This window comes from Culex quinquefasciatus, chromosome 2 (assembly GCF_015732765.1).
Source record: "Culex quinquefasciatus strain JHB chromosome 2, VPISU_Cqui_1.0_pri_paternal, whole genome shotgun sequence".
NCBI classification, from domain to species: domain Eukaryota; kingdom Metazoa; phylum Arthropoda; class Insecta; order Diptera; family Culicidae; genus Culex; species Culex quinquefasciatus.
Genome location: NC_051862.1, coordinates 134,437,904 through 134,453,469, shown reverse-complemented (window position 1 = coordinate 134,453,469; position 15,566 = coordinate 134,437,904). Strand labels below are relative to the sequence as shown.

The 15,566-nt window shown below is 38.1% G+C and overlaps 1 protein-coding gene across 1 annotated transcript; it reads right to left on the bottom strand.

The window, feature by feature from the left end:
* Window positions 1-44: 44 nt before the first annotated feature.
* LOC6033749 (transmembrane protease serine 9) lies at window positions 45-13,144 on the bottom strand. The gene is made up of 13 exons (XM_038254908.1): window positions 12,953-13,144; window positions 12,501-12,542; window positions 12,233-12,434; window positions 12,002-12,166; window positions 11,767-11,852; window positions 6,562-6,962; window positions 6,404-6,496; window positions 6,153-6,253; window positions 5,500-5,625; window positions 4,939-5,422; window positions 999-1,408; window positions 562-723; window positions 45-495 (listed from the first exon to the last, which is right to left on the bottom strand). Exons 1-13 carry the CDS (start codon window positions 13,062-13,064, stop codon window positions 99-101), a joined length of 2,781 nt encoding a protein of 926 aa, XP_038110836.1. The 5' UTR covers window positions 13,065-13,144; the 3' UTR covers window positions 45-98.
* Window positions 13,145-15,566: the final 2,422 nt, after the last annotated feature.

Sequence of the window (15,566 nt, the reverse complement as noted above, 5' to 3'; positions counted from 1 at the left end):
CGACCAAGATGTCATCAACAATCATCACAACACATTCCAACGTCTTCATCTCGATAAAAGAATCGTTTTATTTCCTACAAAAAACGCCCGCTTCCCTCCTACATGTACAAACTGATCCAGTTGATGTAGGACGTAATCCGGGTGGCCAGGACCGGTTCCCCGGTCGCGCACCGTTCCTTGTCCCCGTAGCTGTACAGTCCGACCAGGTACGGCAGGTAGACGTTGTTGGACTGCCGCTGCCAGCTCACGAACGGATCGCCCTTGTGGGCACAGTTGGGCGCATCCTGGCCGTCGGGCCGCAGCCGGAACTCCTGCCAGCACATCTGGTCGTTGTTGAGGTCCGTGTGGGACGTAAACTGCTGGCAGTCCCGGTTGTGCACCAGGTTCTTGTCGTGGGCGGTCAGCGTCCGCTTGTCGAACTGGACCTGCTGGGCGTAGAATGGGGTGCGGTTCAGGTCGCGCCACAAACAGGCCGGCACGGCGTTGGCGTTGATGCTGTGGGAGGAAGAAATTTTGTAATGCGCTGAATCCTGAAAAATAAAAATCTTAATTGGTACTCACGACACTTCCGACTCTAACTTCAGCACTGCAATGTCCCCATCGCGCGTTTTGGAATTGTAGCTCTGATAGCGGACGGTCTCTTTCACGGCAATGATTTGCGCTTCACCGTCGTTGATGCGGCTGACATCGCTCTCACCGATGCTAATTACATCCGGACTGCGTCTGTAAATGAACAAAGCGTGGAAATGTAGTTCCGAAAACCCTTTCTTTGACCAAAATCAAATTTAATTAGCAATGTGCGTTGAAATTCCGCACGAAATCAAAGTGTCACAGTCGCATTTCATCGAAAAGGTTATAATTGTTCAACCGAACCAGCAGCTGCAGCGTGCGTTCTCCAATTGGCCCCCGGATCACACAGGAGCACACAATTCCGCGGGTGAAGTGGGTTTGTGACCACCGCACACAGTTTCCCCCCCTTTCTGTTTGAGTTTGCTCACCTCTTGACGCTGTTGGTGCAGCTGGCCGTCGTCAGGACCGTGTTCCTGTTAATTAACGTGCCCATGCAGTGCCAGTTGGTAGCCGTTCTGTTGACTTTCCAGCCGATCATCACCGAATGCGGATGCCGACTGGTGCCGTCCTCGTCCAGCGGGCCGCCCTCGGCAAAGTCCACCGATTTGGGCCTGAAGCGCTGGTAATTGGTTTCGCACTCGGTCAGCAGTGGCAAATGTGCCGTCGCGATGAACGAATTAACCGGACAGCAAACGATCGGGGCTGTCTCGTTGGTGCAGAACTTGATTTCGTCCCCCAGGTCCCGGTGCTGGCAGTGGTCGATGTGGACGCATACGCCCGCCTCCCGGTCCGGCCCCTCGCAGATGTAGTCCAGCGCGAGCTCCTTCTCCAACAGGACCTGGAATGGTTTCGTAAGTAAAATTTGGACATACATATAATTCAAATCATTCAATATAACATATTCCATTATTTCTTGAAATATTAAAAATAATCTTTGAAACTCTGAGATTTCAATGCTAAACAAAACATTTTCTTGCAGTTTGTTAAGGAAAAGCCGAAATCTCTGATTGCTAAATATTTAAATTTGGATTCAAACATAACCAAATAGAGGCAAGTGTTGCTTTTAACCAACATTTCTCAAACATGTTGGAACTATAAAAAAAAACATTTGAGTGGATTCTGTTTCTTTTAAGTAAATACAGATATTTTAAGAATTGGGACCATTTATTAACCAAGTAGACACTTTAGAGCAGTGCTTCTCACGTGATAAAGAATTCCCATTAAGGGGAGAATTGGACCATTCTTGGAGGGGAATGAGAGATGCTCAAAAATGAACAATTATTGAAAATGATTCTCAAAAGTTTTATTTTATTTATTTCTTGAAATTAAATAAATCTCTGAAAGCAGTTGCCCCGACCCCTCTTTGTCCTAAGGGGTAACTTTTGTCCCTGATCACGAATCTCGTGACGGAGGGACGGTACGACCCCTTCTATTTTTGATCATGCGAAAAAAGAGGTGTTTTTTAATAATTTGCAGCTTGAAACGGTGATGAGATAGAAATTTGGTGTCAAAGGAACTTTTGTGTAAAATTGGACGCCCGATTTGATGGCGTACTCAGAATTAAAAAAAAAAAACGTATTTTTCATCAAAAAAAAAAACACTAGAAAAGTTTTTAAAATGTTGCCATTTTCCATTACTCAACTTAAAAAAAATTAAACATGTAATTTCATTTACAACAAAATTTTTCATTTTAAAATTTCGCGTTTTTTTCTAACTTTGCAGGGTTATTTTTTAGAGCGTAACAATGTTCTACAAAGTTGTAGAGCAGCGACAAACACGGACGACGAAACAAAGAGAAACGCACAAAGTAACTTTTTCAAAACTTTTTTTCGTAAAATCGCGATAACTCGTGATTTTTGTAAGCAATCCCCTAATGTTTGTATATCAAAATGTTTGTAGGGTATTTTAACCATTAGTGGACCCCCTAGTAGAGCCGAAGCACATTTTTCACAAAATTTCAATATTTTAAGCACTTTTTCTTAACCCTTTGTACAAAACAATGAAATCTGAAGGCTTTTGAACAATTTTGACTATTTGTTTCATCAGTTATTTGTTTTTGAGCAGAAAAATAGCCATTTGAAAAAAAAAGTTTTTTTTTGCCTGTTATGGACCCCCTTTTCCTATAGTGGACCCGGGTCCATAATCCGATTGTGTACCCGAGACCACTATAGGCAAACTGTTATTTTTATACCAAATTTAACCGATATTTGATGTTTTGATGCATGGTATAGGTCGAATGATAGATATAATGAATAAAAGATGGATTTTGTTCACTTTTCATCATATTCAAATATGTTTTGTTAACAAATTTGGCTTTAAACAACGAAAAAACCTAACAGACATTTAAACACATTTATTTCAGAAAAAGATCAGAGAAAACGTTTCAAAAACTACTGTAAAAATAAAAATAATTAAAAAAAAGTAATTATGATGCAAATTTTTCCATATCAATTGCATAAATGGTTGACCAAAACTAAACAATAGATTTGTTAACAGTTGCTGATAAAACCAAGCACGCTTATTTAAAAAAAAAAGTTTTGTTATTGATTTATTAAAATAACATGTCATTTCAAACTGCAATTATGATGCTTCAGTTAAGTACAACTAACTATAGTTTTGTTTAATTTTAAATTCTTACGGCTTCAGCATTTTTGGTACTTTTAACATGAAAACAGCTATATTTATACTCATAATTGAAAAAAATATGCGTTTAGGTTGATTACAACATGCATTTATTGTATATTTAAGAGAAACTTTTGCTTAAATACACAGTTTTCTTCATTTTTGAAGGTTAAATTAACAGGGGTCCACTTTTGGAAAAGTTTTGATTTTCCTTGTCCTATATTGAACCCCCCTAATTTTTGCTCTAAAATGAGCAGTTCTTCGCTTTATTTAAAAAAGTTCCTTAAACTTACATTATTTCGACTTGCTGAAGTTAAATAATCAGTCAAAAAATGATTGGATAGATAATTCAATCATACAATATAAATGCAGTTTTGTTGTGAAAATGCTAGTGGCCATGGCTGATTTCAGATGTCAAACTCAAAACACTTATTTTGGTGAAAAAGACAATTCAATGTCAGTCAACATGGTTTTAAATAATGCTGAACATGCCAAATAAGGGATTTGTAGACAACAACACGATTGAAATTGTGATTTTATTGATTTTTTCATCAAAAACCCTTCAGAGGGTCCACTATAGGAAAGGGGTCCACTAATGGATAACGGACCCTAATTGTCTGCTCTACAACTTTGTTGATTATTGTTATACTCTAAAAAATAACAAACAAATAAAAAAGTAAAAAAAAAATGAAATTACAGGCAACGGTATCATCATTTGAAGGAAAAAAGTGTTTTAAAATGCATTATATACCTGTCCAGTTGTTTTGCAATCATTAATTTCCAAGATTTCTATGTATTGACCAAAATTTTATTTCTGCTAGAAAAAAAAAGTTTTTGCGGATACCTTTCGGGGTATATCCTAGGGTTCTACCTCTCCTACCAACATTGAGTCCAAAACCTCCCTACAAACATCTATACCACTAAGGTGACGTAGGGGTCCCTGCGCACTTTAGATAGGTGTTTACTAACATTCCTTCATTTCCCCGAGGATAGCTTGGACCCGGCGTGGACCCCCTTATGCTCTGGGCTGTATTACACACTCATCAAAAGATGAAGACATGGTATCTCCCGTGTTGGATTATTGTTCCGGATGAGGGTCTAACACAACCAGACCAAACAGTGGGATAAGCGTTGTGGAGCCTTCCGGTGGTGGGGCGTCCTCCAAAATGCTAATGCTAATGCTAAAAAAAAAGTTTTTGCGGTACTGTACATTGCACAGTGGTCAAGATCGCAAAATTAAGTGGAAAATGGGTTTTCCGAAAAATGGTGAAGTTTTGAAGCTTTGGTGTCTTCAGAAGAGTTGTTGCAAATGGAAAGTGGCAACTTTTGGTTTGGCTGAAAATTAGGGTGGTTAGGGTAATTTTGAGGTTAAGATTTAGAGAAAATCATATTCGGAGCACTTTAAGAGCTCTAAAAAACACACATTTTTATGTTTTGACAGGTCCATTTGTCCAAAGTGTTTTTAAATGCATTTTACACTAGTTCAGTTGTTTTGCAATCATTAGTTTTAATTGACCAACTTATTCTACCCTTTCCTAGTGGAAAATAGTTCAAAGAGTCCGAAAATGCATTCCTTTATCCGATTCGAAATCAAATTCGGTGAGAAAATCATGACATTGAGAATATTAAAATAGTACTATTCATCAACATTTTCTTAATTACAGTTACGGCTGGTACAAATTTTATGTATAGTTTTTGTCCAATCTTTGCTCCAATTAACTTGATTATCTCAATCACACAACTCACCTGCCGCACGCTGTTGACATTAACCGCCCGATAGATGACCGTGTCCATCCACTCGCGGAACGCTGCCACCCGGGTCGCCACCATCGGCCGCCCAAAGCCACAGTCCGGTGCGTACGACCCAACGCCCAGCACGTCCTCCGGAAACGGGTTGGTGTCATCGGCCGGCCGGACCTCCCCCAGGACCTCGTTCCCGTTCCAGGGTTCGCAAGTCCCCGGAACGAGCCAGTCCCGCGACCAGGTGCAAAACTGCGTCTCGTTGAGTCCCTCCTTCAGGATGCCATAAGTCTTGTAAAACTCGGTACAATTGGCCGGTTCGAGCAGTGGCAACCGCGCCGTCAGGTACCGTTCCGTTCCGTCCGTGTTGTTGTCCCCGACGGTGCCGTCGTCGTTCAGGTTGTACGGACCGATGCCAAACGAAAGGAGGTGCCTTTGATCTTCGTCGATGGCGGCAACGCAGGACACCGACTTCCAGTCGTATCGATTTCTGTTTGAGAATCGGGCAGAATCGAAGAGGAGGTGAAATCAAACAAATTTCGCAAATCTCGCCCCTCAGATAATCACCTGTTATCGGTTTGCAGCCGTATCAGTGCCAGATCGTTGTAGAGCGTTTTTTTGTCGTAGTCCGGGTGAAAGATTATCTCGGCAATCCGCTTCCAGTCGTTCTTGTAGTTGACGACGTCGACTTCGCTGCAAAGGAAATGGATGGAACAGGAAGCACAATTGTGAAAATAGAGGTGCAATGTGTATGCAGTGGAGCGGCCTTTGAGAAGGTGCAAACAGGATTAGCTGGGCTCAGATTCGATCAGGGTTTCTGGTTCTTTTGGCTGGTTAGGGTTTGTTCGAAAATTACGTCCATGAATAGGGGAGGGGGGGGGGTCTGGTGTTTGTGACAGCCCATGTTAAAGGTATAGGAAAAGTGCGTGATAGGGGGGAGGGGGGGGGGGTCTGAAATCCCGAAAATCTCTGGACGTAATATTTGAACAAACCCTTAAGGCTCTGAAAGATATCATCCCGGACGGCCATGCTTGTTTAAGAAAAAAAAAACAAATTTTGATTCTTTCGACTCTGAATGTTGGGTGTACGAAAAACAAATCAAGTCTACCTCTTAATTCTTTGCGGTTTCAGTAACCCTTTCCTCCTGCGTAACCTCAAAGCACTTGAACAGGATTAACTCGATGCTTGTAACCCACACACCCACCCTTGGTTCTACTTACACATTTTTTACGCAACGAGCCGACGTCAGTGCGAAATCTTGTGCCACTATCGTGCAACCGCAAATCCAATCAACATTCTCACCATCCTTTCCAACTGCGCACTGATAGATGTCGAGGAGGTGGTTGTGGTTTTATGCAACAAAGGATGAGACGAATCAAGAAGATAAAAAAGTGGGTTAGATTGATCCGTTGAAGCGCTCTATTGGTAACTTCTGAGAAATCTATGTAAGGCTTCGATTTGTGCCACACACCTTGAATTCCTTGAAAATGTGCAGCTGTGCATTGTTGGGGTTTGCATCGATTGACTCTTTCTTCCCCGTCAGATAGGGTTGATTGAAGGATCCCTAGAAAAAAGAAAGAAAAAAATGTTAATTGAATGGTAACCAACCATTTTCCCAGAACAGTCTACCTTTGAACTCGGTGCAACCAACGCTTCGTCAGTCTCTCTGAAAGAAATATGCCTCGTGACGCACTCCTGAGGTGCAAAGTTCTTCTTCGTTACATCTTCGATCCAGTAAATGTAGTGAGCTATCTTGATGTAAACTCCCGGCGTAGTCTGACCGCAGGGAACTCCCAGCGCCGAAACGCCAACCACGAACGGGGTGTACCTCGAGCTGGACAGCAGGCGAATCTGCAGCGGACCGCCGGTGTCGCCGGGGCATTCCGTGAGCACCTCGTCACCGGCACACATCTGCATTCGGTTGATGCCCTGCCGGAAGGCATCCTTGTTGGTACGGTACCAGAACTTGCACCGATCCTGGTTGATTATGTTCAGTGGGGTGCTGTAGATGGGTGGAGAGACGTCGGTGTCTGTCGGGGGTATTACTGAATTAATTTGCGTATTTAAAATAACTGAAATGTTTTTTGAAGTTTATTCTGAGAAAAAAACAAAACGGAAAAAAATATAAAAAACAGAGAAACAGAGCCCAATTTGATGGCGCCCTTATGAATTTTTACATTTTTTTTTTCAAATTGTCCGCTCTACTAAAATACGGGTAATTCTCTACCAACTCACACGAAATCGGAAAAAGATGCCCCGACCCCTCTTCGATTTGCGTGAAACTTTGTCCTTACGGGTAACTTTTGTCCCTGATCCAGAATCTGAGGTCCGTTTTTTGATATCTCGTGACGGAGGGACGGTACGACTCCCTCCATTTTTGAACATGCAAAAAAGAGGTTTTTTTCAATAATTTGCAGCCTGAAACGGTGATGAGATAGAATTTTGGTGTCAAAGGGACTTTTATGTAAAATTAGACGGACGATTTGATGGCGTACTCAGGATTCCGAAAAAACGTATTTATCATCGAAAAAACACTAAAAAAGTAATAAAAACTCTGTCATTTTCCGTAACTCAACTGTAAAAAAAATTTGGAACATGTCATTTTAAGGGGAATTTAATGCACTTTTGGAACCTTCATTGACCCAGAAGGGTTATTTTTTCATTTAAAACAAAAATTTAAGATTTCGTGTACTTCTAAAATCGCAGGGTTATTTTTTAGAGTATTGCAATGTTCTACAAAGTTGTAGAACAGACAATAACAAAAATTTTGATGTATGAACATAAGGGGTTTGCTTATAAATATTACGAGTTATAGCGATTTTACGAAAAAAAAGTTTTGAAAATGATACTTTATGCGTTTCTTTTTGTTTCGTCGTTCGTGTCTGTCGCGGGTGACGATGAACGGCCATGATCAACGAAGACCAACTTTTTCAAAACTTTTTTTTCGTAAAATCGCGGGAACTCGTGATGGTTGCAAGCAAACCCCTTATGTATATATATATATATATATTTTTTTTGTAATTGTCTGCTCTTTGTACATCATCTTTGTACAACATTGTTACACTCTAAAAAATAACCCTGCAAAGTTAAAAAAAACACGAAATTTTAAAATGAAAATGTTTGTTCTAAATGAAAAAATTACCCTTCTGGGTCAACGTAGATTCGAAAAACACATTAAATTTCCCTTAAAATGACATGTTCCAAAAAAATTTAAGTCGAGTAACGGAAAATGGCAGAGTTTTAAAAACATTTCTAGTGTTTTTTTTTTCGATAAAAAATATGTTTTTTTCGGAATCCTGAGTACGCCATCAAATTGGGTGTACAATTTTACATAAAAGTCCCTTTGACACCAAATTTCTATCTCACCACCGTTTTAGGCTGCAAATTATTGAAAAACACTTCTTTTTGATAATATTCAAAAATGAAAGGGGTCGTACCGCTCCTCCGTCATGAGATATAAAAAAAAATGGACCTTGGATTCGAGATCAGGGACAAAAGTTACCCCTTAGGACAAAGTTTCACGCAAATCGAAGAGGGGTCGGGCAACTGCTGTGTGAGTTGGCGAAGAATTACCCATACTGAAATACTCAAATATTAAAATACTAAAATACTAAAATACTAAAACACTAAAATACTAAAATACTAAAATACTAAAATACTAAAATACTAAAATACTAAAATACTAAAATACTAAAATACTAAAATACTAAAATACTAAAATACTAAAATACTAAAATACTAAAATACTAAAATACTAAAATACTAAAATACTAAAATACTAAAATACTAAAATACTAAAATACTAAAATACTAAAATACTAAAATACTAAAATACTAAAATACTAAAATACTAAAATGCTAAAATACTAAAATACTAAAATACTAAAATACTAAAATACTAAAATGCTAAAATACTAAAATACTAAAATACTAAAATACTAAAATACTAAAATACTAAAATACTAAAATACTAAAATACTAAAATACTAAAATACTAAAATACTAAAATACTAAAATACTAAAATACTAAAATACTAAAATACTAAAATACTAAAATACTAAATACTAAAATACTAAAATACTAAAATACTAAAATACTAAAATACTAAAATACTAAAATACTAAAATACTAAAATACTAAAATACTAAAATACTAAAATACTAAAATACTAAAATACTAAAATACTAAAATACTAAAATACTAAAATACTAAAATACTAAAATACTAAAATACTAAAATACTAAAATACTAAAATACTAAAATACTAAAATACTAAAATACTAAAATACTAAAATACTAAAATACTAAAATACTAAAATACTAAAATACTAAAATACTAAAATACTAAAATACTAAAATACTAAAATACTAAAATACTAAAATACTAAAATACTAAAATACTAAAATACTAAAATACTAAAATACTAAAATACTAAAATACTAAAATACTAAAATACTAAAATACTAAAATACTAAAATACTAAAATACTAAAATACTAAAATACTAAAATACTAAAATACTAAAATACTAAAATACTAAAATACTAAAAACTAAAATACTAAAATACTAAAAACTAAAATACTAAAATACTAAACTTAAATACTAAAATACTAAAATACTAAAATACTAAAATACTAAAATACTAAAATACTAAAATACTAAAATACTAAAATACTAAAATACTAAAATACTAAAATACTAAAATACTAAAATACTAAAATACTAAAATACTAAAATACTAAAATACTAAAATACTAAAATACTAAAATACTAAAATACTAAAATACTAAAATACTAAAATACTAAAATACTAAAATACTAAAATACTAAAATACTAAAATACTTAAATACTTAACTAAATACTGTCCCATATGCAAAAACAGCCAGCTGAGGAAAAGTATTTCCCACACAAACTGGACGTACGAAGTACGGGATGTTTTAGGCTTGTTTGAAATAGCACACGATTGAACCAATAACTCAATAACTCAAATTCGATGAAAATGCATATGGGAAATTTATGCGATCAGGCGCAGTGATTTACGTTAATATAATATCCAGTCTTTTAAAAAATATTTAAATTACAAAAACAATGTTTCAAGCGCTATGATTTTTGTCGTACCTGTAAACTTAAATTTTAACAATCTAAGTGTTAGCCAAAATAAATAATCATCATGATCTGGGCCAGATTTTGAGAGATTTTTCATTTTCGGCAAATCTTGAACATTTTTTTTTTGTTAAAATGAACGATTTTGGTCAAAAATAAAAATACTGAATATCTTTTTTTAAATGAAAAATGTAAATGCAACCTTTTTGAAGCCAAAATACCGCTGAAATTCTACCAGTATTTGAATTAATTCGTATCATTCTTCTCCTGCCTTGTTTTTATTGTTTGATTTACGTTTGCTAGATTTGTTCAAATTTTTTTCGAAACTTGGTCAGATTTTTTTCAACCCTGGGAGACAAACAAGTTTCCACGTGGTTTATGAATAGTCACGATATGCTGAATAACAATTAAAACATATCATCGATTACAGTCATTCCACATATCCGGAACACCCACAAATTCGGAACACTGTTGTAATAATTTGTCTACTATTTTCAGGACCTTTTTTGGAAATTATCTTCCTATTTCTCTAGTAAAAGTAGTTCTTTTTGAACAACAAACTTCATTTCAAGACTATTTTATCCTGAGTAGCAAAATACTGCCTCCAAATTGCCTCTTCCAAAATTGTGGGATGTTATTGTGCCTTCGACAATTGTGGAACACCTGAATTTAACTGCTTTGTACAAAAAAAAGTTATCAGACCATTCATAAAACATAACTAAGCTTGAGTTTCGTTGGTTTCAGTGCGAGGAGCCATTATTTTGTAAAAATTATGTACTCATGGAGGGAACCAAAGTTTGTTTACATCCGTAAGAAAAAAGTGTTCCGAATTTGTGGAATTTAAAGGGTCAAAGTTTTTCTTCTAAAACTTGATATAATAGTTAAAATTTGCAGCTGTTCGATACAGCATTCGAAAGATAGCAAGAAAAGCTTTCAAATGAAGGTAAAAGCGAATCATTAAGTTCAATTCTGCCCATAATTGAAAATTCGGCTATTATGCCAAATTAAGTATTCCGAGAAAAACGCGTTTTAGTGTTTGTCACAAAATCTCCGTCAACACAATTTCCCATAAGAGTGGCATATTAGCCGTTTGGTTTTTCGCATCGTCAGCCAAATCTAAACACTATTTTAGTGAAATTCAAGTTTCAGGAGATGCGTTGGAACATCCTCTACCGCCTGGTGCTAATATCTCGTTTTTGCCAAAAGTGGATATTAGCCGTTTTTTCAATGGCGGGCAGAATTATCGATTTTCTATGATTTTTTGAACATTGGCCTATCTGTAAACCGTTCCGAATATGTGGGGTGGCTGTACTTTAAACTGTTAATCTATTTTCACAGCGAAATCTGGATATCCAAACCATTTTTTTTTTGGGAGAATCGGGACAAAATATAAAAATTCTCGGGATTCAGAAATTCCTGGTTTTTTAAAAAACCGGGAATTTTGTTCCGGAAATTTCAGGGATTTTTCTTTTCATAATCCGTCACCAAGATAACCTTTCCGGACTAAACCCATATCCCATATTGATAGAGCTGCACAAAAATATCTCCACAATTACATTTAGCCCAAAATGCAAGTGTAATAAAATAGCATGGTTACAATGATTTGATATCAAATGGGAATACATGATTCCCTATATTTCAGTTCTCAAAAAGATTCAAACGGTCAAATAAATAAGCCTTAAATTCGTCATTCAAATTATCTAATTAATAACACTCATAAATACTCACAAAAGTCCCAGCCGGTCGCGTGCAGCTTTCCGAACGAAAACGAATCGTTGGTGAACAAACAAGCCGGCGTTACAAAATCGGTCACGCTGGGGAAAGGCAAAAACCAAAACAAAAACAAAACATCAAAGAGCACCTCTCTTGTGAGCTCGTTCTCACACACGCGTGAGAGTGAGCGATCGAATTGAGTGATGGTAGATTTTGTAATCGACGATCAAGCACAACACAAGACACATACGTCACCGGTTTGGCGAGTTTGAGCAGCGCAACGTCGTGGTAGGCACTGTTGAAGTTGAACTCGGGATGACGGACGATTTCCGCAATGTCCGTCTGTTGCGCAAAACGGTCATCTTTGGCCCCGTACAGGTCCAGGTCGCCGGCCCGGACGGTCGTTGGGTCGTTCCTGGAGGGGGAGAGAAGATCTGATTAGCGATGGTTGCGGCCACGTGGCTGCTCAAGGGGAGGTTACCCTTCATCCTGGGTGCAGTGAGCTGCGGTCAGAACGTAGTCCTCCGCGATCAACGTTCCCGAGCACCTCCACTCGATTTCCCCACCAGTCTGCTTCCAACCGATCGCGACCAGATGGGCAAACTCCCGGGAGAAGGTTGGATACTGGACCGCCGGGGTGGTGGCCTGTCGATCGACCAGCTTCTGCAGTCGCAGGGAACAGTCTGTGGAGTTGAGAGGATCATGGGTTAAGGAACATTCAGTTAGCTGGTTTCAAGTGGTTCACGTACCTTCTAGAGATCCCGAATTAGGAAGTGTATGAACGCTCAGCTCTGAAAAGAGAAGTTCGACCTTGAAACAGTTGCGAAAATATTCACGGTATCACATAACTCGACGCAGTATCATTCACTCTCATAATCATAAATTGAGCCACACATCAGGCACGGAAAGAAAACCTCCCCGCAACTAGATTGAATCATATTGTTCCTCAAATTGAAAGCATATTTGCTTCACGCGATTTGAAAACTGACAACTTTGTTTGTGGTTTTAAAAACAATAACACTAGAATCATCAACATATGGTTACGGTTTCAACAGCAAGTGTTCTCTCCGTGTATAATGACACAACATCAAAATCGGAGCCATTGGTGTCAATCTCGGCCACTTTTCCTCAGGTTCGTCCAATTTCACCACTTCCCGCAACGCAACACACCCCAGAATTTCCCTCCGTGCCACTGGCTAACCTTCAAACGATTTGTGAAATGCCAGCGTCCAGTCAGCTGTCGAAACTAGCAGCAGCAGCAGCTGGAATGTCGCCACCGGCAGCGACCACCGCGGGACTCCGATTCCGATCATGGCACAAGACAAACTGAGCTTGCTGAGTTCCCCAGCAACAAGTCTCTCGCAACCGGCGACGAACCCGTCGTCGATTTTATGCATAATGTCTTCGTCGACGGCGTGTTGCTGGGTGTCTGTTGAGGTGCAGTGCAGTCGACACGTGGATTACATAAGGCGTGGTGCACAGGTTTTCGGGGCGGTTGGATGTAATAATGTCCGATGTGCAGATCGATGAAGAGTTTGGAGAAATAGAGTGTGGTGAGCGAAGTGCTTTCACGTGATAAAGTTTTCTGATGTTGAGAAACTTTGAGCAGGCGGTGTGTTAGGCTAGACGACGAGCAGAAGGCTGGGGGCGATCGTGCGTGACGGTTTGTACCGTTACGGTGAGAGACGATCGTAGATCAAGTTTGGAGTGTGAATGCTGATTAAGTGTGGGTGTGGGTGACGGATTAGAATGGATTTATTTTAGTATACGTTCAGCTTACAGCGTACAGCCAAAATTCAATCTCACAAACTGTTTTTAGGCGTCATCCATAAAGTATGTCACGCAAAAATCGGCCAAAATTAACCCCCCCTCCCCCCTATGTCACACTTTGTCACACAGGGTTGAACCCCCCCTCAAAATGTACGTCACATTTTGCCAGACCCCCCCCCATTGTTTTCGATGGGATTTTTTATAGTTTTTATTTCTTCAAACTCTCATAATTTTGGTTTTTTGCCAATTTTAATATGAAAAAAAAGTTGTCTAATTATTCATTTTATAGAATAAACATTGCGATATAAAAAAACAGTTTTGTGTCTTTTAAAAATTAGAAGACCTGGTATAACATTCAAATATTAAAAAACCTTGAAAACTGATTTTCACAGCTTTGTATCTAATAAGTTCAAATCATTTATAGCAGTTTTCTTATGAACACTTTGCTTTCAAAGCATTTATTTTTATCGAGCAAGAATTTGCAAAATATTGAAGTTCCAGCTGAATAAAAAAAAGTTACTATATAATAAATTATAATGTGATACTTCTAAATAAAAGTAAGCAAACAATTTTAGAAAAAATGATTTCATTGTGTACATTTCGAATTTATATTGTGCAATCATAAAAAAACTAGCGTGACGTCACAGTCTAGCAAACCCCCCCTCCCCCCTTCGTCACATCTTGTCACACCTACGGTAACCCCCCCCTCCCCCCCTAAGAGGGTACGTACTTAATGGATGGCGCCTTATTAGTTTTTTGAACAAAATAAATGTTTTGTTTTTTTTTTCATTATTTTTTTAAAGTAGTTTAATATTTCATTTCATTTTATTTTTATAAGGTTGCTTTAACAAATACATTGGTGCAGTTGTTATTCTGAGCTGAGATATGGACTACCTTTCAACAGCTGATTTGTTCAAAATTGGGAGAGAGTCTACTGGTACTAAAGAGAACGAATTGGACAGAGAAGGAAAAATTGCAAAAATAACCTTCGAAATAGAGTAGTTTAATATATTTTTCAACGTTTGGAAAATATTTTTGGTCTGAAGATTTTTTAAGCAAATTTAAAGAGCTCCCATAATACATAAACTATGAAAATATTTGCAACGGCATAACCACATTACATTACCATATTGAAATCACTCAAAAGACATGTTTTTTGTAAAAAAAAAACAATTGCAAAACTTACTGTTTGTATTTGATAACCACACCCATTTAACAATTTTTTGGACTTTAGTTAACATCTTTTTTATAGCATAACTTTTGAAGTACTCAACTAAACTTTAAAATTTTTTTAATAGCGACTTATGGGACGCCAAGACTACTAATAAAAAGCAAAATCATGGATTAGAAAAGATCATTACGGTACGATGGTACAAAGACTGGTAGTAAGCGTGAAAAAAACAATAAAAAATAGTGTTTGGAAATGGAGTTAGGTTTTAGATTGCGCCCTTTACCCTAGTTATTAGATTAGTTTCGAGATGAATTGTGAGAGAGAGAGTGAGTGATTAGAGAGTGTGTGAGAGAGTGAGAGAGACCGTACGGGAGTGCCCGACGGGTTCAGTTTGTTTATCTTTGCAATAAAGTTAAGTCTTCAGCCAACAACCAACTGGCTCGGTTCACCAGAACCCCCCGCGTACTTGCTACCGTCCCGATCGTCGCGAAATAAAGAGTTGTACCGCGTATCAACTTGTGTTCTTCTTCGATCCGTGTTGTGAAGAAAGGTCGTTGACCCGCGTGTGCTCTGGACGAGCTAAAACCCCCCCCACAAAATACAGTCCACTATTTTTGAAGGGCTCGATCCGGAACATTGGTCCTTCGAACCGGATCGAAGTGGCCGGCCCGAAGTGGAAGGATTTTTTGTGTGCGCGCGCGTGTGAAGTGGCCTGTTCGCGGAACAGTGGCCATCGCGATTCGGACTGTGCGAGTCCGCGGCAGTTGGCGCCATCGCGCAGTGATTTGCGGCTTTGTGCTGCAGTTTTTTATGCTGTTCTGCGCGTGGTGCTGATTGGAAGAAGCAGCTGGAGCAATCGTGGTCTGCTGGGAGC